Below are 22,430 nucleotides of genomic sequence, written 5' to 3'. Positions count from 1 at the left end.
CATAAAGCATTGGTGAAAAACTCCAATGCAATATTTAATACGATGTTTAGAACAGTGGCGTAGCCACAGGTGGGCGTGGATGGGCCAGGGCCCACCCATTTATGGCTCAGGCCCACCCAACAGTAGCACGTGTTTAGTGGTAACTGGTGGGAATCCAAAGCTCTGCCAGCTGAAGATTTCCCCCTGATGGTAATGAAAGCTACTCTACACAACACCGGCACCTGCGCATGCTCAGTTTTCAGTGCATTCCTGCTGCCAAGGTGGAAAGAAACGTTTTCCCACCAGCTGAGATTTTTTGGGGGGGGGGCAGAGAACACTTGGTGCCCACCCAATTCTTGTCTAGGCCCACCCAAAATCTGTTGTCTGGCTACGCCCCTGGTTTAGAAACATAGATGTGTGTCTGTGTGTGTGTGTTTGCATGCATGCAAACACACATGCTTTCACCTGTCTCTGAGTTTCTTTCAATAATCTGAATTTTCATGTGACATGTGATTGTCAGGGTCTTCTTGCAGCTCCGACTGACTGACTGAATTATTGGGGTCCCACACTTCTCAGGGATGTATTTAACTGGGCATATCTCTGTAACTAACAATGAGTATTGCAGTCACAATACAGAACAAATTTTAGTTCGGAAAGGTTAGGCTAGAACAAATCTGTCAATATCACTGGCTAGAATCAAAAGAAAGGTCTGCACATTGCACTGAGGACAGTTCATTCCTGGCCTTCTGACTGAGATTCTCCAGAACCTGCCACTTGACCCCATTGGGGACACAAAACCGTTTGGATTCTGGCCAAACCAGGAGGAGTAAACTTCCTATTAAATAAAAAGAAAGAAAAATGATTCACATTTGCTTATACTCAAACAACCGTAACTTGTCCATTAGTACTATTAACACTCTAAGATGCTATTTACAGCTGCTTCTAATATCGAGTCAGTTTCTACAATGCCTTCATTTTGGTCGGAAACACATTTTTCTAGGCAGTTGTCTTGTGAAACAGATGAAAACTGGGGACACTCTGATCTTGCAGAGCTACTGTCTGTAGTCTCAGTCTCTGAAGATCCCCCCAATTTTTTCAGTTCCAAGATACTGTTGACTGTTGTTTCCAAACTCTTATTAAGTGTTACTTCTTGGAGTTCACTGGCACATTTCACAATGCCAACGGGTAAAACCTCATTCTTTGGAGAATTTCTCAGAGCTTTCTCTTGGAGGGAATTATTACAGGATATATTGGAGTTTAATTTAATAATGTCATCAGATGCTTTATTATCTTTACCATCATCCTCTTCCTTATTCAACCTTCTGGAAAGGACAGCAGATTCTGAAGGACATTCATTGGACATAGAACAGTCTGCAAGAACAGACTTTTTTGCAGTCGGATTTGTACATGGGTTTCCAGAACAACTAGCTTTTTGAACCTTTACATTTTTCAGAAGGCTTTCCATCTTAGCAGTACCAGCCTTTACAATAGGTGATGTTGCAGTATTATTAGACACCACATTAACTTTGTCATTGTATGTGGAATCAACAAAGATAGATTTTGTCGGATCTTGAAGTCTAGTTGTCTGACTAGGAGAAGTTGAGGCTTTCTTAGCCACATTGATGTTGGTGAGTTCTGTTTCATCCGCAGTTTTTTCAAGAAATTTGGAGGAGCAACAAAAATCAGCCTGGTAACTCTCTGAAAAAGACACGAAAAATACAATTTAGTTTAGTTTCTTATAAATTTAAACTATTACTGTATAAGGAGGGCACCAACATTTAGGTGCCAGGAACATGCATAAATCACCAGAATATACATGTGCACATAATAAATATAAACCACTTTGGTTGTACCATAGAAAGGTGGTATATCAACTCCATGATCCTCTCCCTTTATATGCATATGTGTGCACATATGATGTATCTTAAGTCGACCTCAGTGGCAATTTGTTTCATAAAACATCTAAATGCAATGATGTGTAGTTGGAAAGTGGGTGTACATATGGTCAGCGTCTGTGTGGAGCATGGAAAGAAAGCACAAGTACATACAAAAATTGTAGAATGTTAAAACACTTGTAGACTGCAGTCATCTAGGTGCAAGCAATTACATGAGCTCTATGGCTGATGTAAATGGTCATGCTTAAAATATACTTGCATATTTGCCCTGCTGTCCTCCTGTCCTCACCATACAACACAAACAAACCCAATACCATAAACACCCCAGACTACACACTTCCAGTCTCAAACAGCCTGAAAATACTGGGAGTCACAATTGACCGAAATCTCACACTCGAAGACCATGCGAAAAATACAACAAAGAAAATGTTCTACTCAATGTGGAAACTTAAAAGAATCAAACCTTTCTTCCCAAGAGAAATATTCCGCAGCCTAGTACAATCAATGGTGCTAAGACATTTAGACTACTGCAATGCCATCTACGCCGGATGCAAAGAACAAATCATTAAGAAGCTTCAAACCGTTCAAAACACAGCAGCCAGACTCATATTTGGGAAAGCGAAATATGAAAGCGCCAAACCCCTAAGAGAAAAACTACACTGGCCCCCACTAAAAGAATGAATTGCATTCAAAGTTTGCACACTGGTCCACAAAATCATCTATGGAGAAGCCCCGACCTACATGTCAAACCTTATAGACTTGCCTACTAGGAATGCAAAAAGATCAGCACACACATTCCTCAATCTCCACTATCCTAACTGTAAAGGACTAAAATATAAATCCACATACGCGACTAGCTTCTCATACATCTGCATGCAGCTATGGAACGCACTACCGAAGACCATAAAGACAACGAAAGACCTAACCATCTTCCGAAGGCATTTGAAAACAGATCTTTTCAAGAAGACATACAATAAACACCCATCTTAAACACTAAATAACAACATTATACACGACCTTTCAAAACCAAACTTTCTATTGCATGACTGCTTAACCTCTTTGCTTTCAATGATCAAGCACTGCCACTCTAAACCTTAAGTTGAATAGGATCTCTTTATAGTCAATGACTTAATATATGTTACAATCCAATTCATTACTCAGGAACCTTTATGCAGTACCAGAATGTATTCTTCTTCACCATGTATGTATACACAGGGTATATATATACCATGATCTGTTCCAAATATATCACACTCCCTGTATATCATCATGTATGTATGCACCTTAATCGCAAGACTATTTGTAATTCTGTTACCCGGAAATGGCAACCGCCATTACGGCAAATGTAAGCCACATTGAGCCTGCAAATTGGTGGGAAAATGTGGGATACAAATGCTACAAATAAATAAAATAAATGCCAGTGTTCTATAAAGGAAAGGTACTTCTATCCTTTTATAGAACAATCTCCAAATAGGCATCTTCTTGGCACCTAAAAATGGGTGCCCCCTTTACAGAATTATCCTTTAAGGGGAAAACTCTATATATAGCGCTCAAAATTCGGCACTGAAAAACATCTGCTCTTAATGGTATTCTATAACTGGTGTTTCAAGAATGGTGCCCTTTATAGAATAAGTCAATCACAGTGAGGGTGACAAAAGAAGGAGCAGTAGATATTGTCTACTGCTCCTTCTTTTGGCACTCTCACTGTACTTGATCTGTTTGCATGACTTCAAGGGTTTCTGGTCTTCTGTTTGTTTGCTGTGCTCTTTACAGAATAGCATGTAGCGCCGGGATTCATGCTCAACTTTGGGCACAAGGAGTTACACCAACCTAAACCAGATGTAGATCCCGGCATAAAAATTGGGCATGGAACCCCAATTTCTATAGCACTACACACATTTTAATGGAACGCCCATGGCCCACCCATGCTCATGCCCCCTTTGCAGATCTGTGAAGAAAACTTACATGCTCTTCCAGGCCTTGACAAATTTTGTTGGGATTTAGGTGTCAGCCCAAAAACTTAGGAGCCAGCTGCTAAGACTTTTCTCAACCTCCCTCCCCCTTCTCCTGTCATCATTGTCTGCACCGAAATAAAGAGTTGGGGGGGTGGTGAACTATTCCATGTGAACTCCTTCAGGGCTTATTTACTAAGGTCATTTTTCATCATCCTTGTCCATGGGAAAAAGTAAGCTTAGTAAATCAGGCTCCAAAATGTATCCCTGAATGCCCAGTCCTGCTCACTCTCTTCACCCACCCCTTCAATTACCACGCAGTCTCTTCCTCTCTCTCTTTCTCTCTCTCCTGGTCCTATCATCACTCTTCATGCCCTGTGGTCACCCAGTGTCTTTTTTTTCGCCCATTCTGCCTCATCTATCTCCTTCCTCCCTTATATCAGCCACCCCTAGCTCTACCACTCATCTCAGGGGCAACAGAATGCCTCTTTGTTTGGGGGTGCCCAATTCTGCCCAATCTCTACCACCAACCCTTCCCTATGATCCCATAGTCCCCTCCATAGTGTCTAGCATCTCTCTCCTCCCTCCCACCCCTGATCTCCAGCATCTTTGACCTTCCCTCCATCTCAACCTCCCCATAGTCTCCAGCATCTCTGCCCTTCCCTCCATCTGAACCCCCCCCCCCCCCCATAGTCACCAGCATCCCTTCCCTGTCATCCCTCCCCACCCATAGTCTCCAGCATCTCTTTCCTTCCATCCCTCTCAAAGCCCCCCCCCCCATGGTTTCCAGGATCTCTTTCTTCCACCCCTTCCCCCACCCCCACGGTCCCTAGCATTTCTCTCTTTCTCTACTTCCTTTCCCCACTTCCACGGCATTTAGCATCTCTCCCCTTCCCCCTCCAGCACCTCTATCCTTCCTTACCCCTCTCCCTGCCCATGATGTCCAGCATTCTCCCCTTCAGCATCTCTCTCCTTCTCTATCACCCCCTCACAGACAGGCATTTATTCCCTTACCTCTCACCCCCTTGTACTCCAGCCAGCTACTCACCCCCTTCCCTACCCTTGTACCCCAGCCAGCCACCCAACTCTCTTCCCCAACTTGTACCCCACCAAGTCAGGCCATCCCCAGCAAGGCAGCCCGCCTCTCTCCTCTCCCCTCTCCCAGTAGTCCTCGAAGCTACTTGCTGCTCTGAGGTCCATGGCTGCCATCAGTAACAAGAATTTCCTCTTCTGTGTATCGCACAGTTTTGTGCTAGTCTGAGCCACATACTGTAGGAACTCTTACACTAGCCTCAAGAGATTTGAGACCAGCACAAGAGTTCCTGCATTGCACAGCTCAGACTTATGCAGAATCGTGCAATAGAAAAGAGGAATTTCCTGCTGTGGGAATGTGAGTCAAAAACAGTTTTAAACCAGCAAAAAAATTCCCAGCTGCCAGGGACAAATTTCTAGCATCTGGGATTTGTCGCGCCTCATGCTATTCTATGAATGGGCAAGTTTCTGCCCCGTTTTGGCACATTGCATCTATTTGAATGCTTTTTATCTGCCAAAAATTCAGCGCGGAACTAGCATCTAACGTTTGGTGCCATATATAGAATTTCCCCCTAAGGGGGCAATTTTAAACTGGGTGCCATAATGTAGGCACCTCGATAACACAGGTGGTCAGCCAACATGTACATGCGTAAGTGTTCTCATAGAATTCTAGCTTAAGTGAGCACCAACACACCTACATTTAGGCAAACCCACTTATGCAAGGTCTATAGCAGGCGTAAACAGGTGTGCTTAAATATGACACATTTTTAACACATAATTTACAGTATTCTGAAAGTCACACACATACATGTCAGCATTGCCTATACTCCTCCCAAGCGAACACCTCCTTGCATTTACACATTAAGGGATATGTTTACTAAGGCACGTTAGCGTTTTTAATGCATCTATAAAGTTAAGGTGCATTAAATGCTAACGCGCCAATACATTCCTATAGGAGCATTAGCGTTTAATGTGTGTTAAAAACGTTAACGCACCTAGAGCGCACCTTTGTAAACAGAGGCATAAGGCATTTGTGTGCATATATTATAGAATACCACTGACCACTCTTCCATTTGTAAGTGTATATTCACCCAAGCAAGTGATAGTAGGAGCTCTGTAATAGAATTAGGGAATTAGAGTGTAATTTTATAACAGGGTGCCTAGTTTAAGGGGCAAGTATTTATAGTCACATAGGCATCTATAATGTAGATTCCCCTCTGGTGAGATTTTTCAGCAGTAAAAGATGAAACATCACAGTATATGGGTTTCCCTTTCCACGCTAAACCTACACCAACAATTTACAAAGAAAATAATGAAAAAACAGCAGATTATTGGAATTTGTATGATGGAGAATCAAATGGCCTCAATCTGACTCCTCAAATAGTTTAATTTTTAGTACAAAACTTTTCAATGGTTTTCAAGTGTCTTTCCAGATATTATTACTGACACAATGTTTTGAATTATTGTTGTGATGTTTATTATTGCATGTAAATTTTAGATGTTAAAACAGATAGTAAATACTATTTAAAACTGACAATTACCACTAGTTAAAATCAAAAGTTAAAAACATAGCTGTGTGATAAAATGCAACTCAATAAAGTGCATAAGATGTTCATATTGCAAATAACCAAGTAAAATGCACAGTCAGTTAAAGCAAATACTTAACAATGTTCTCCAACTTTTTCAGTTAATAACTGGTGACACAGCAAGAAACTTTGTTTGTTTGTTTGTAGCATTTGTATCCCACATTTTCCCACCTATTTGCAGGCTCAATGTGGCTTACATTGTTCCGTAATGGTGAGTACCAATTCCGGAAAAGAGAACTACATAGTTATAAAATTCCATTCTAAGCCCATCCGGTCCCGGGGCTTTACAGAGTGGGCTCCTTGCTATCACCAATGTCACCTCTTCTTCCTGTATTGGCCTATTCAGCGTTTCCAAGTCAATCTGCCTCAAAGTTGGCAGGTTAAGATTTTCTAAATAAAGATGTCCCGGCAGCCCCTGCTCCTGCGGTTTATCATATAGCCGACTACAGAACTTTTGAAAGACCCTGCATATATCCTCATCTTTCCGCACTACATTCCCCTGGCTATCCTTCAACTGGAGCACCCTTCCTCCTCCTCCTCCTCTGGGCTTCGCCAATCGAGCCAACAAGCGGCCCATCTTGTTGCCATGTAAATATTGTTGGTATTTATAGTAGTCTTGGGATTTGGTTGCCCTCTAGTGCAAATGCTCATTTAATGCCACTTGCAGTTCCATTAGACGCGTTCTATAAGCCGTACTATGTGTCTGACCAAACTGTTTACGGGCTTTGCATATTTGTGCGCTCAGTCTCAAGATTTCTCTATTACGAGCCACCCTCACAAAATGTGAATAACTGATGATTTCTCCCCTAAGTACCGCCTTTGCGGTGTCCCAATATAGAATTGGATCACCTACATGCCCCCCCCCATTTAAATTTCACCTATAGTATGACAATCCGCTCAACCAGAAGGAATCCTGAACTTAAAGTGAATATCAGATAATTGTTTTCATATGTCTTACTCCTGAATTGGTTTGCGATGACTATTTTATAGACACAGAGGCTTAAAACAGACACCTTTCTAGACTTTTTACATAGGCATCCTTTTATACAATTACCTCATTTGGGTATGGCATTTAAGCAAAAGCACTTACACAAACTCCATGGGCAGTGTAAGTGCTTGCACCTAAATTATAGGAGCATATTTCACCTGTTTAACTAGGCGTGAGCAAATCTAAATAAATAATAGCATTATGTATAGAACAGGTGCCACACAAGTGCCCTATCATAGAATTGTCCTCTTTATGTCCAGGTAACTTAGACCACACAGCAATTTTATGCAGATGAAGTTACCTAGACAAAGTGGGATATTTTTAAAAGGGAAAATGTCAGCATTAGCTACACAATGTTCTGAATATGGGACTCCTACTGAATTGGTCTGTGCACTACCCAACCAATATCTCAGAACATGGGGATCATTGGTAGTATCTATATTTAGTTTCATTTTACTATCAAAAATCAACATTTCAAAACCCAGTATTTCCCTTTTTTATACAGAATTAAATATTTCTAAGAAGTGTAAAGAGGAGGTGGAACGGTCTAGGGGACAAGAAGAGAAAAGGAGAGAAAGAGACTACAAATCCCAACATGCATTAAAGGAACCCAGTGGTAGGAGAGGGTACCTGCATTCCCGAGAGTCACCAGAGGAGGGCTGCAGGGAAAGGAGTAAGGCCGAGTCTCCAACCTGGTGGAGGAGGTGGTGGGACAAGTGGGCGGAGAAAGAAAAGATACAAAAGATCCTTAATGAAGAAAAGGGGAGGCAGCTGAGGGAAGGGCGGGGTGAGGAGAATATGGACTGGGCTCCTGAAAAGGAGGAGGAGGAGGCGGACCCATGCCCTATGGAACTGACTGAACCGGGGAACGCCCAGGAAGAGCCTATGGACTTTTCAGCGCTGGCTCAGCGAAAGCCCAGGAGATAACAGATGCCAAAGTGGGTCCATGCGGGAGGAGGTCAGGTGAGAGTGTGACTGACCAAGAGGGTGGAGGCCCTTGGCTTTGTTCCCGCGCAGAGCCAGAGCGAGAGAGAGAAAGAGAGGTACGGCGTGAAGGACTGGTTACATGTTTGAAAAGCTAAAAAAGGACTGTGCTGCGGCTCATGGGGGTTTGTTTCACAAGAGCCACTTACCTGTGAAGAGAGAACAGGCCAGAAGTTTAATGGGGGGGGGGGTGTTTTTTTTTTGTTTTTTTGTTACTGCAACTCTCCAGGAGAGGGAGAGGGGAAGCAGCCGAGAAATACGGGACTGTATTATTGATTTGTTTTTGTGGCAAATTTTCCTCTTCTAAGAGGTAGAGGGGAAGTAGCTGCTGAAGCCTGGGCTGTGTACCGCCCGGCTTGAAGAGAGTAAAAGTGTTGAGGGCTGGGACTTGAATAAAAGGCCAGGCCAAAAGAGAGACTCTCTTCCTATCCCCTGAACAGTTTTCTTTGTGTTTTTTTTTTAATTGAACTGTACCGGAAATTGTTTGTGATTTTTGGAGCTGCGACAGATGAGCTAAGGAGGAGCGAGCTTACAATTGGTGTCAGAAGTGGTATCTTCAAGGTTTTTTCCTGGACCTGTCGCTCAAAGAGGCCAGGACATACAAGGAGGAGAAGCCCGACGGAGGGGCCAACGCTGAGAAAAGCGCAGACCCAGCTTGGGTTCCGGTAAGCGGGGCCCAAATAGGGGAATAGAGGGTTCCTAGGATAAGGGAGAACTTAAGTGGTGAAATCGCACTTGGAGTTTTTTGTCTTCTGCTTTCTGTTCCGCAGGAGTAGCTGTTCCCAAAGCCAGGATGGACCCCAAAGAGATCTTCGCCTGGATGACTATGCAGTTCCAGAAACAGCAAGAACTGGCCGCGAAGATGGTGGAGGAGTCCTTGACGGCCGCACGAGAGCAACAACAGCCGGTGTTGAATCTGCTTCAGGACTTTTTTCAGAGGGGGATCAGTACCCCAAGGGATTTTGGACCCGGAGGGACCGAGCAGGGCCCAGGAGGAAGCGGTGCGGTAGGACCTTTATCCATGAACTCACTTACCTGGGGAAAGTTGTCTGAGCAAGATAATGTAGATGATTTCCTGACCGCATTTGAGAGGGTGGCGGTAGCCGCAGGATGGCCGCAAGAGCAGTGGGCCATGCGGATAGCGCCTTCCTTGTCCGGGGAGGCTCTGGCAGCCTTTAGAGATTTGGCACCGGGGGATGCGGCCCACTATGGGTGGTTGAGAGAGGCCATTAAGGACCGATATGGACTAAGTACCCAGGCTTACAGGCGAAAGTTCCGGGCCACTAAATGGGAAAAAGGGGAAACCCCTAAAGCCCTGGCCAATAAACTGATGGACTTAGTAAAAAGATGGTTGGAACCAGATCACCACACCATTGCAGAAATCCTTCAAGAACTGGTAGTAGAACAATACCTGCAGGGCTTACCCGGGGAGATTAGGGCAGGGCTGATCCAAAGGGGCTGTAAGACGGTGGAGGGCGTAGTAGCTGGGTTGGAGTGTTACCTGGAAGCCCAACATTGGGGCGGACCCGACCAGGGGGGGGGGAAGCCCCGACCTCAAGAAGGCTGGGGGCCCACAGTTCCTGGCCTTAAGAATGACCCCCAGAAAGGGAAGGCCGGTACAAGTTAGGTTGGTAAAAGGCCCTTAGGGCTAGAAGGCCATAAAAAAAAAGCCACCTCTTACGAGGGAACAGGGTGTTATGAGTGTGGGAAAATAGGGCACTTCAAGAAGGATTGTCCAGGGCGCGAGGGATGGGTCTCCCAGGTGGCCCATGGGTTTAGGCCACGGTATACTGCCAAGATAGAGGTAGAGGGTTTACCCATTGAAGCCATGTTAGACTCTGGGGCCGACCAGTCCATGATATCTAGGAGCTTATGGGAGCAAATAAGGAAGAGGAGGACAGGAGGTAAGGATACCTATGAAGGAGCAGTGGCCATTCAGTGTATACATGGGGCCAGTACTCGTTATACCCTCCATAGAGTTAACTTAAAGGGGCCCACAGGGGAGGTAGAGCTAGCCCTGGCGGTTCTGCCCAGGTTGCCTCAGGAGGTGATTTTAGGAAGAGACTGGCCGCCATTTGCAGACTGTATGGAAAAAAAAAGAGTGTTAGTAACTACCCGTGCTCAGGCGCAACGGGACCCCGAGGCAGAGGAAGAGGGAATAGGAGGTATTTTTCCGTTTCAGGGAGAGGTCTTAGGGGAGCCTGGGAAAGTGAGGAGGGATAGAGCTTCGAAGAAAAGGGAGCAGAGGGGTAGACGGGGGGCATTGGAGCAGGTGCAAAAAGAAAGCTACCTGCCGGCGGCCCCTAAAGAATTGAAGGAGCAGTTTCCCCAGTTTCATAGGGAGCAGGCGGCTGACCCTACTTTAGAATATGCCTGGGAGAGGGCACGACAAGGGGAGGGCATTGAGGCTCCGGGGTTCCTGGTGGAAGAGGACCTGTTATATCGTAGGGTGCCAAATTGGGAGAACTCTGAAGGAGGGAGGCAGCTAGTAGTCCCCCAGGCTTTTCGGGCTCTAGTGGTAAGACTGGCTCATGACCATCCGTTGGGGGGGCATAAGGGCTCCCAGGCTACCCTGACTCAGATACTGGCGCGATTTTATTGGCCTGGAGTTTATGGGGAGGTGGAGAAGTATTGCAAGTCTTGCCCAAATTGCCAAAAGGTGGCCGATCGGCTCCCACCTAAGGCACCGCTAAGGCCCCTGCCCAGGGTGGAACAACCAGTGAGGAGAATAGCAATGGATGTTATTGGTCCGGTAACAAAATCGCAGAGAGGCTTCCTCTATGTTTTGGTGGTCATGGACATGGCCACTAGGTATCCCTGGGCCATACCGTTAAGGAGCATATCAGCGAAGGGCATTGCCAGGGAATTGATAAAAATCTTTTGTGAGGTAGGGTTCCCCCAAGAGGTTTTAACCGACAGGGGATCCAACTTCATGTCAGGCACCTTAAGACAAGTATGGGAGGCTTTTGGGATACAGCATATTCGGACAGCGGCCTACCATCCTCAAACGAATGGGATGGTGGAACGTTTTAATAGAACCTTAAAGGGGATGTTAAAAAAAGCGCTAGGCGAAGATAGGACAGGTTGGGACCAGCTGTTACCCTTCGTGCTATATGCATATAGGGAGAAGGTGCAGGACTCATTAGGAGTTTCTCCTTACGAACTAATGTTTGGCCGGAGACCCAGGGGAATTTTAGATATATTGCAGGAACACTGGGTACCTCCGGAAATGCCCGATCAGTCCGTGGTAGAATATCTACAGGTTCTAAGGGCCAGATTGGATAAGTTACAGGAATATTCCCAGGATAGGCTAGAACAGAGCCAACACTTACAAAAGGAATATTATGATAAAGGTACCCGCAAGAGGGAGTTTGTAGCAGGAGATAGGGTCCTTATCCTAATCTCTGAGGACCCTCATAAGTTTGCCTCTAGGTGGAAGGGTCCCTGGGTGGTGAAGAGGAGGCTAGGGCCCCTCACGTATGAAGTGGCAAACGAGAAGGGTCGGGTCCAAACCTTCCATGTGAACCGGATGAAACTCTGGGTAGCAAGAGTGGGGTGGCAGACCGGGGTGGAGGAAAAGGAAGGAGAGGAGTTGGGCCCGCAAATAAGGGAAATTTTCAAGCCCGGGGAGCCAGGGATTAATCCCCGGTTGACCCAGACACAAAAAAAAGGAAATAAGAAGGCTCCTGAAGGGGTTTGATGATGTGCTAACGGCATGTCCGGGAAATACTCACCTCATGGAGCACGACATTATAACAGAAAGGGGTAAGGTGGTTAGGCAGAAACCATATAGGCTTTCCCCCTTGAAAAAGAGAGAGGTTATAAAACAGGTGCAGGAAATGTTAGATTTCGGGGTAATTGAAGAGTCAAATAGCCCCTGGTCAAGTCCAGTGGTGTTAGTGCCAAAACCTGAAGGGGAGTGGAGATTCTGCATTGATTTCCGCCAGCTTAACACCATTTCTCAAACAGACGCATATCCTATGCCCTATGTTGAGGAGCTGGTGGACCGGCTAGGATCCGCTCAATATCTCACTACCCTGGACTTGACAAAGGGGTATTGGCAGATTCCTCTTACTCAAGGAGCTCAAGCTAAGACGGCTTTTAGCACTCCCATAGGCCTGTACCAGTTTAAAAGATTGCCCTTTGGCCTGAATTCGGCGGCGGCGAGCTGTCAGAGGCTGCTGGACAGGGTTCTCCGACCACATCAGACCTACGCGGCAGCGTATATGGATGATGTGGTAGTACATAGTGCAAGCTGGAATGACCATTTAAAACAGGTGGAGGCGGTTCTGCAGGCTTTTAGGAAGGCAGGGCTTACCTTAAACCCAAAAAAATGTTATTTTGCTCAGTACCGGGTGAAGTATTTGGGGTATAATGTGGGCCGGGGAGAGGTGCGACCCTTATTAAACAAGGTCCAGGGCATCCAGGAGTTTCCCCGACCCAACACCAAGAAACAATTGCGTAGATTTCTAGGGATGGTGGGGTATTACCGCAGGTTCATCCCTCATTTTTCCGTCATAGCCGCCCCCCTAACTGACATGTTGCGAGGGAAGAATCCGGACCACTTGAGATGGGGAGGGGAGGAGTTGAGGGCCTTTGAACAGATGCAGAGGCCCTTGTGCCAGGAACCGATATTGAAGGCAGTGGACTTCGAGAAACCCTTTGTCCTTCAAACCGATGCTTTGGGAAGGGGGTTAGGGGCCGTTATGTCCCAGGAGTATGATGGGGAGGAGCATCCGGTGCTTTATTTAAGCCGGAAGCTCCTTCCTCATGAGGATCATTACTCCACCATAGAAAAGGAGTGTTTGGCCATACGATGGGCAGTGCTGGAGTGTAGGGTCTATTTAGAAGGGAGAAAATTTAAGCTGGTAACAGACCATGCTCCATTGAAATGGCTGAATACGATGAAGAATAATAATGGGAGACTGATGCGATGGTACTTAGCTTTGCAGCCATTCCAATATTCCGTGGAGCATCGCCCAGGGCGATGTTTAGGAAATGTTGATGCCCTGTCCCGGGTAGATGAGGAGATTTGGGGGGGACACCGGTGCCGGAAAGAATATTTGAAGCGGGGGAGTCGGAGAAACTAAACAAATTCTCTGTAACCTTGGAGGATGTAATGGGTCAGTTCAGCAAGCTGAAGAGTAGTAAATCACCGGGACCTGATGGTATTCATCCCAGAGTATTAATAGAACTAAAAAATGAACTTGCGGAGCTACTGTTAGAAATATGCAATCTGTCCCTAAAATCGAGTGTAATACCGGAAGACTGGAGGGTAGCCAATGTTACTCCGATTTTTAAGAAAGGTTCCAGAGGAGATCCGGGAAATTATAGACCGGTGAGTCTGACGTCGGTGCCGGGCAAGATGGTGGAGGCTATTATTAAGAATAAAATTGCAGAGCATATACAAAAACATGGACTGATGAGACAAAGTCAGCACGGATTTAGTGAAGGGAAGTCTTGCCTCACCAATCTAATGCATTTTTTTTGAGGGGGTAAGCAAACATGTGGACAATGGGGAGCCGGTTGATATTGTATATCTGGATTTTCAGAAGGCGTTTGACAAAGTGCCGCACGAAAGACTCCTGAAGAAATTGCAGAGTCATGGAATCGGAGGTAGGGTATTATTATGGATTAAGAACTGGTTGAAAGATAGGAAGCAGAGAGTAGGATTGCGTGGCCAGTATTCTCAGTGGAGGAGGGTAGTTAGTGGGGTCCCGCAGGGGTCTGTGCTGGGTCCGTTGCTTTTTAATGTATTTATAAATGACCTAGAGATGGGAATAACTAGTGAGGTAATTAAATTCGCCGATGACACAAAATTATTCAGGGTCGTCAAGTCGCAGGAGGAATGTGAACGATTACAGGAGGACCTTGCGAGACTGGGAGAATGGGCGTGCAAGTGGCAGATGAAGTTCAATGTTGACAAGTGCAAAGTGATGCATGTGGGTAAGAGGAACCCGAATTATAGCTACGTCTTGCAAGGTTCCGCGTTAGGAGTTACGGATCAAGAAAGGGATCTGGGTGTCGTCGTCGATGATACGCTGAAACCTTCTGCTCAGTGTGCTGCTGCGGCTAGGAAAGCGAATAGAATGTTGGGTGTTATTAAGAAGGGTATGGAGTCCAGGTGTGCGGATGTTATAATGCCGTTGTATCGCTCCATGGTGCGACCGCACCTGGAGTATTGTGTTCAGTACTGGTCTCCGTATCTCAAAAAAGATATAGTAGAATTGGAAAAGGTACAGCGAAGGGCGACGAAAATGATAGTGGGGATGGGACGACTTTCCTATGAAGAGAGGCTGAGAAGGCTAGGGCTTTTCAGCTTGGAGAAGAGACGGCTGAGGGGAGATATGATAGAAGTGTATAAAATAATGAGTGGAATGGATCGGGTGGATGTGAAGCGACTGTTCACGCTATCCAAAAATACTAGGACTAGAGGGCATGAGTTGAAGCTACAGTGTGGTAAATTTAAAACGAATCGGAGAAAATTTTTCTTCACCCAACGTGTAATTAGACTCTGGAATTCATTGCCGGAGAACGTGGTACGGGCGGTTAGCTTGACGGAGTTTAAAAAGGGGTTAGATAGATTCCTAAAGGACAAGTCCATAGACCGCTATTAAATGGACTGGAAAAATTCCTCATTTTTAGGTATAACTTGTCTGGAATGTTTTTACGTTTGGGGAGCGTGCCAGGTGCCCTTGACCTGGATTGGCCACTGTCGGTGACAGGATGCTGGGCTAGATGGACCTTTGGTCTTTCCCAGTAAGGCACTACTTATGTACTTATGTAAGGAGGAAGAAGGGGTGGGAGGAAGCTTAAGGGGGGGGGGGGTATGTAAAGAGGAGGTGGAACGGTCTAGGGGACAAGAAGAGAAAAGGAGAGAAAGAGACTACAAATCCCAACATGCATTAAAGGAACCCAGTGGTAGGAGAGGGTACCTGCATTCCCGAGAGTCACCAGAGGAGGGCTGCAGGGAAAGGAGTAAGGCCGAGTCTCCAACCTGGTGGAGGAGGTGGTGGGACAAGTGGGCGGAGAAAGAAAAGATACAAAAGATCCTTAATGAAGAAAAGGGGAGGCAGCTGAGGGAAGGGCGGGGTGAGGAGAATATGGACTGGGCTCCTGAAAAGGAGGAGGAGGAGGCGGACCCATGCCCTATGGAACTGACTGAACCGGGGAACGCCCAGGAAGAGCCTATGGACTTTTCAGCGCTGGCTCAGCGAAAGCCCGGGAGATAACAGATGCCAAAGTGGGTCCATGCGGGAGGAGGTCAGGTGAGAGTGTGACTGACCAAGAGGGTGGAGGCCCTTGGCTTTGTTCCCGCGCAGAGCCAGAGCGAGAGAGAGAAAGAGAGGTACGGCGTGAAGGACTGGTTACATGTTTGAAAAGCTAAAAAAGGACTGTGCTGCGGCTCATGGGGGTTTGTTTCACAAGAGCCACTTACCTGTGAAGAGAGAACAGGCCAGAAGTTTAATGGGGGGGGGGGGTGTTTTTTTTTTGTTTTTTTGTTACTGCAACTCTCCAGGAGAGGGAGAGGGGAAGCAGCCGAGAAATACGGGACTGTATTATTGATTTGTTTTTGTGGCAAATTTTCCTCTTCTAAGAGGTAGAGGGGAAGTAGCTGCTGAAGCCTGCTGTGTACCGCCCGGCTTGAAGAGAGTAAAAGTGTTGAGGGCTGGGACTTGAATAAAAGGCCAGGCCAAAAGAGAGACTCTCTTCCTATCCCCTGAACAGTTTTCTTTGTGTTTTTTTTTTAATTGAACTGTACCGGAAATTGTTTGTGATTTTTGGAGCTGCGACAGATGAGCTAAGGAGGAGCGAGCTTACAGCAGTTATTTTCCCTCTTATTTTGCTGGAAAAAAAAAAAAGAAATCATTCTTAATATTCCACATCCAAACTATAAGAATTTTGGAACACTAGGTTTCTACTAGGGTTTAAAAACCTTAACTTGGATTTCAAATGTATTACTTGACTTACATGACAATGTAGTAATCAGCTAATAAGTTATTTTTATACATTCCTTACCAGGATCCATTACTGCAAAACGTTTATCACGGGTCAAGCATGTTCTTTCTTCCTGGTTAAACATTCTGTCAATCATAACCATCTCAGCAGAAGGATTAATCCGCTTTAAAAAAAAAATTACATCAAAATTCTTGAAGGAATTCTTCAAACTAATAAAAGACACGCTAAAAAAACATATTCCTTGCATACAGGTGCTTTACAAACTTCAGGCAATACAAGCTCAATTATTTTTCTTATTACATAAAATCACTTTTTACACTATATGTATTCAGTTAAAACAGATTTCACCTCAAGATTTGTTCTATCTAGTCTTCATCCCTATATGAGGGTTCCTGGAAGCTGTTCAGTTTCTGGGTAGATGGTATTATGCCATCCAATGGAACCCATGGTGGAACTTTTCTCCAGCACTTTTCCAAAACTTTGGAGAATGTCTCACCATGCATACTGGCTTATTCCCACCTGCCACTGTCACTCAGAACCACCTCAGTCCATTGCAAACTTTGTAGAATAGAACTCTTTGGGGAAGGAAGAGGGTGGTGAGGATTCCTATCCTGCTGTTTTCGGAGAACACTTGCCACATGTAAGTAACTGTTTTCTCTGAGGGAAAGCGGGACCTCAGAATCCTCACACATGGGACTCCCTAGTTACAAGCTGCCTTCAACATAAAAAAGAGAGGAAAAATATATATATAATCAGACATGCCATGGACTAGATGGTTTTGATTCACGCAGCTTAAGAACAATTTTACAAGTCAAATTTTTTTTATTTTATTTTTGTTACATTTGTACCCCGCGCTTTCCCACTCATGGCAGGCTCAAAGCGGCTTACATGGGGCAATGGAGGGTTAAGTGACTTGCCCAGAGTCACAAGGAGCTGCCTGTGCCGGGAATTGAACTCAGTTCCTCAGGACCAAAGTCCACCACCCTGGTGGACCAAATGACAAAATAAGGTTAAACTCAAAGGGATAAGAGAGACAGCTAAACAGCCGTTAGTAAAATACTACAGCAATGGCAACTTAGATGGTTTGGGCAGCTGCGGTAAGCCATGAACAGAAAATCAGAAAGGAAAAGCGGTCCATGAAGACCAAGACACATGTGGTGTCAAATGGTTTGAAGCATTGATAAAACACGAGATTTACAAGTGTAGAAGATGCTTCTGTGATGATGGTTCAGGAAGATAGAATAATAATAAAATAAATAATGATGATGCAACAAACACCTAAATTGTTTTTGTCAGCAAAAAAGCCTTAAACGTTTTTGCATTTTCTTTCTTTTCTTTTGGAAAGCAGCCTGGAACTGAAAGTAATGGACCTAGAGAGGATGAAGTTGGATTCTAAACCCCAAACAGATTCTTAAGGACTATCTACCAAACCTAGTGGCCCTTTTACTAAGCCACGTAAGCATCTACGTGTGCCCAACGCGCACCAAAATGGAGTTACCACACAGCTACCGCGTGGCTCTTGCAGTAATTTCATTTTTGATGCATGTCCGATACACGCGGCCGAAAAATAATTTGTATCTTCTGCCATGCGTACTGGACACACACCAAGTGGCATTCGACACACGTAGGTCATTACTGCCCGGTTACCGCGTGAGACTTTACCACTAGGTCAATGGCTGGTGGTAAGGTCTGAGACCCAAAATGGATGTGCTGGAATTTTCATTTTGCCATATGTTCATTTTCAGCAAAAATTTTAAAAAGGCATTTTTTGTAGGTGCGTTGAAAAATAATTCTGCATGCACCAAAAACATGCGTCTACACTACCGCAGGCCATTTTTCAGCACACCTTAGTAAAAGGACCCCTACTGCTGTGACAGGAGTCCTGTTCTAAATAATAATGTGAAGTGAATGTATAGAGCAAAGTCCATGTTGCAACCTTTAAATTTCATCAATGGAGGTTGACCTCAAGTGGACTACCAATTCCACTATAGCTCTGACTTTATGATCCTCTAGCGTTAGACCTGCCTGGGCATAAGTGAATAAAATGCAGTCTGGTAGCCAACTGGAGAATGGGCATTTGCCAACTGTTGCTCCCATCCTGTTATAGTCAAACAAAACAAGAAACTGGGTGGACTTTTTATTGGCTTTAGCCCACTCCAGAGAGGCCGACAAGGCTCTCTTATAGTGTCAAGTATACCGTGTGCGTGAGATTCTGAAAGAACAGTTTTGTACGGCTATCAACTGGTTATAATGGAATTCCAACACTACCTTGGGCAGGAACTGTGGATGGGTGTGCAGATCAACTCTGTTACTGAAAAATATAGCTGAAAGTGGATCTTTCACTGGAGCCTGGAGCTCATTAACTCTGTGAGCTGAAGTAACCGCCACCAAAAACAAGATTTTCCAAGTCAGGTACTTCAGATTGCAGCTGTAGTGCCTCAAATGGAGCTTTCATCAGCTTGGTAAGAACAACATTGAGGAGCCATAACACTGCAGGTGACTTGATGAAAGGCTTCAACAAAAGCAAACCTGTCTGTCCCCATCGGCGCGTGGATTTGCTGTGCGCCGAGGCCCACTTGTACCGCAGTGGTAAAAGGCTTTTTAAAAAAATTTTTAAAATAAAAAAGGAAACAGCCATGCGGTAAGTAAACCACTTGCTGCACAGCCATTTCCTGGGTAAGCTCCCAACGGTAAAAAAAAAAAGAAATTTTCAGCGCTGGAAATGGCATGCAGTGAGAGCAGGCACTACTGCCAGGCTCCTGCGGTAGCCTGGCAATAGTGCCAAATTGTTTGTTTGTTTGTAGCATTTGCATCCCACATTTTCCCACCTATTTGCAGCCTCAATGTGGCTTACATTGTTCCGTAATGGTGAGTACCAATTCCGGAAAAGAGAAATACATAGTTAAAGGTATGGAGATAGAGATAATTAGGTATTCATGTACTAAACTGGCACACAACAAGCCCGCAGTGGGTTCGACATGCCTTTGTAAAAGGGCCCCGATGATTTTTTCACTTAATAGATAGAATCAATGTCATGTCAATTAATATATGAAGGTTTTTTAAAATACTGTGTTATGTAAAATATTTAAATTTCCGAATGGCATATTATTTGTGTACGTATGATTGATTTTATATATTATGATTATTTTGTTTTATCTTCTAGTTGTACTCCTGATACAGCCTGAGAACGAAAACAGCGCTGCGTATGCCTTGTAGCGCTATAGAAATGCTAAATAGTAGTAGTAGTTTTTAATAATGGAGGTCTTTTTCTAAAGATTAGTGCATATTATCTGTAGTAGGGCCAGTAGGAATAGAATGGGTCCTGTGACAGAGAACTTGCGCTAAACTTCAGTTTTAAAAAAAAGTGACTTGTTTGAATTTTTGGTAATAGTAGTGATTTTTTTTTATTTTGTTTGATAAGAAATTAGTTCAGGATGCTTAGGTTTAGAATGGGACAGAATCCTCCCATGTTTTTTGTGATGAGGAAATACTTCAAATAGAATCACTGCCTTCTTTTCCCTGGTGGAATATGTTCAACTGTATTTCCTGATGCTGAGAGCTTGATTTTGATGCTCACAGGGGGCAATTTGGAGAAACTTCCAATAACTGAAGACAGTATACTATCCGGACTATTTTGAGACTCCACCGGTCTGAGGTTACATGGGGCCATCTGTTTGCAAAATACTTAGCCTACCTCCTACAAGAAGGTCGTCCACAACGGAAAAAGAGAATGAGGCTATGTTCTCTTGAAGGCAGTCAAAACCCTGTCCCTGGATTTGCTGCGGAGTAGCCTGGGACTTCTGGGCTCTCTGCTGTCTGGGAGGACAGTGAGAACTCTGTTTAGTCAGGCAAAAGCAGGAGGAGAGAGTATACTTATGCTTTTGAGAGTGGTAAAATCTTCATTGCCCATTGCTCTGATAACTCCCAGAAGAGAAGGCTGGGTTAGAAGTGCATCTAGAGAGAGTCTTAAAGGTGCCATTAGGCTGCTTGACTAGCAGAATAGCCTCCTGCATCTGATCTCTAAAAAGATTCTCTCCATGATAGCATGGCACGTCAACAAGCTTTTTGTCTCACGCCATCAGCCAGGTGAATCTGCAGGCACCAATACCTATGGCAGAAGCTCTCGATGCTGTATCAAAAATGTCATAGGTCACATGAACCATGTATTTTCTGCACTCCTTCCCTTTCCTAATTAGCCTGCAGAGTTCTTTGGCTTTCTCCATAGGAAGAGTGTCGGCAAACTCCACTACACTGTGTACTATGTTGCACACGTGTACAACCATGAAGAGCCAATAAGATGCTATACAGGATGTGAAGACAGCATTCTGAAAAATTTCTCCCAAAAAGATTCCAATGTCAAAGCGTCACTCACAAGGGGCACTGAAAAGTGGGTCTTTTGAAAGCTGATATGTCCACCATGAAATGGTGAGGAAGCTGTTGCTTCTCAAATCAGGGAGCCTTCTGAACTCTATGCATAGAATTAACCTTTTTGTTAATAGAAGGGTCTCCCACATTTTGTGAACAGGCAGTGTTACAGTTTCCTTGGGTGGGTTGAGGAATTGGAGGATATCCGTTTCTGCTGTAGGCTCCTCCTCTATCCCTAACTTAAATGGGATGCCCTGGAGCCATTTCCCTCACAAAACTCAATGACCGAGAATTCCTCACGTGGAGATTTCCACATATTTATTTATTTATTTGTTGAATTTGTATCCCACATTTTCCCACTTATTTGCAGGCTCAATGTGGCTTACAATATTCCGCCCTGGCATCGCCATAGCAGAGTAAATATACAATTAATAATTACATAAGAACATGAGTAATCTATATATATAAAAGGCAACCCCAACGTTCTGAAGCCTCCACGGAAGTTGAGGCGCCCGAGATATCCGGTGTGCCCTGGAGTGTCTGCACCGCCCTCGCGTCAAAACGTCATGACGTCGAGGGCGGAGCTATTGACACTCGAGGGCTGAAACGGCCCACAGCGAACAAGGCAAGTAGCTTCGAGGGACGGAGGGAGGGGGCCCCTTGCTAGCGCCCGTTTCATTCTGCTCAGAAACGGGCATTTTTTCCTAGTAATTACATAAGAACATGAGTAACATATTGGGATAAAGCATTAGGTATATCGAGATCATAAATGAAATGATATATTGTGAAGTAGGCAGGGATATGAATGGAGATCTAGGAATCCTCCTCTAAGAAGATCTCAGGCTCTTCTTGAAAGTCCCAGGAATGCTCAAAATCAGACTCATAAAAATACTCCATAGGGGAGTTCAGCCAGGGTCATGGTTGCGTGAAGACTGCTGCACCCTCTCAGATGCTATGAAGGACAAGTGGTCCTCACATCAAGGGTGCTTGGAGGACATTGATGATCTCAGTGCCTTGGTGCTATACTTCAAAGAACAGCAAAGTCAAGGCATCTCAGCCTCCACCAGATGACCAACACTGGGTTCCCTTGGCACCAATGAAATAGAGGATGAGTCCGTCCACTTCTTTGGGCAGCAATGTTATCCCAGTTGTGGATGCCATGGTAACATCAAGACTGGATTACTGCAATGCACTATACAATGGTCTGACTACAAAGGGCCTGCACCAGCTCCACTTGATTCAGAATGCAGCAGCAAGACTCATAGAAGGCTGCAAGTGATGTGACCATATCACACCATTTTTGCAAAAACTACATTGGCTACCAGTACAATACAGGGCTAAATTTAGAAATCTATGTCTGATCTTCAAGGCCCTGAAAGGAAATGGCCCTGAGTATCTGAAGAATAGGATAATCCTCCACACACCGCCAAGGACACTAAGTTCCTCCCAAGGACTTTCACTAACCACACCCTCTCCAAAAGACATACCCACAAGCGAGCCTTCTCCAGAGTAGCCCCCACACTCTGGAATGCATTTCCTGAAAGGCTCTGCTTAACATAAGATTATCTCTACTTCAGGAAGCAGGTGAAAGCTTGGCTCTTCAACCAGGCCTTTAATGGAAGAACTAACTAACTTGTTAGTCTCACTCGCACACACAAGGAGTGACTCAGGCTGCACATACTGAAGCCGG

The 22,430-nt window shown here is 44.9% G+C and overlaps 1 protein-coding gene across 1 annotated transcript in view; it reads right to left on the bottom strand.

Moving 5' to 3' along the window:
- Positions 1 to 360: 360 nt before the first annotated feature.
- The window catches only part of BICRAL (BRD4 interacting chromatin remodeling complex associated protein like), a 190,277-nt gene continuing 168,207 nt past the window's right edge, over positions 361 to 22,430 (bottom strand). Inside the window, exons 11-12 of the mRNA XM_030195782.1 lie at positions 16,436 to 16,538; positions 361 to 1,677 (exon numbers count right to left, since the gene is read on the bottom strand). Coding sequence (XP_030051642.1) covers positions 890 to 1,677; positions 16,436 to 16,538 — 891 coding nt within the window. The 3' untranslated portion in view covers positions 361 to 889. The remainder of the gene's footprint in view (positions 1,678 to 16,435; positions 16,539 to 22,430) is intronic.

Source organism: Microcaecilia unicolor, chromosome 3, assembly GCF_901765095.1.
Source record: "Microcaecilia unicolor chromosome 3, aMicUni1.1, whole genome shotgun sequence".
Lineage (NCBI taxonomy): Eukaryota > Metazoa > Chordata > Amphibia > Gymnophiona > Siphonopidae > Microcaecilia > Microcaecilia unicolor.
Note: the sequence above shows the minus strand (reverse complement) of the source record. Positions and strands in the feature narration are given on the sequence as shown.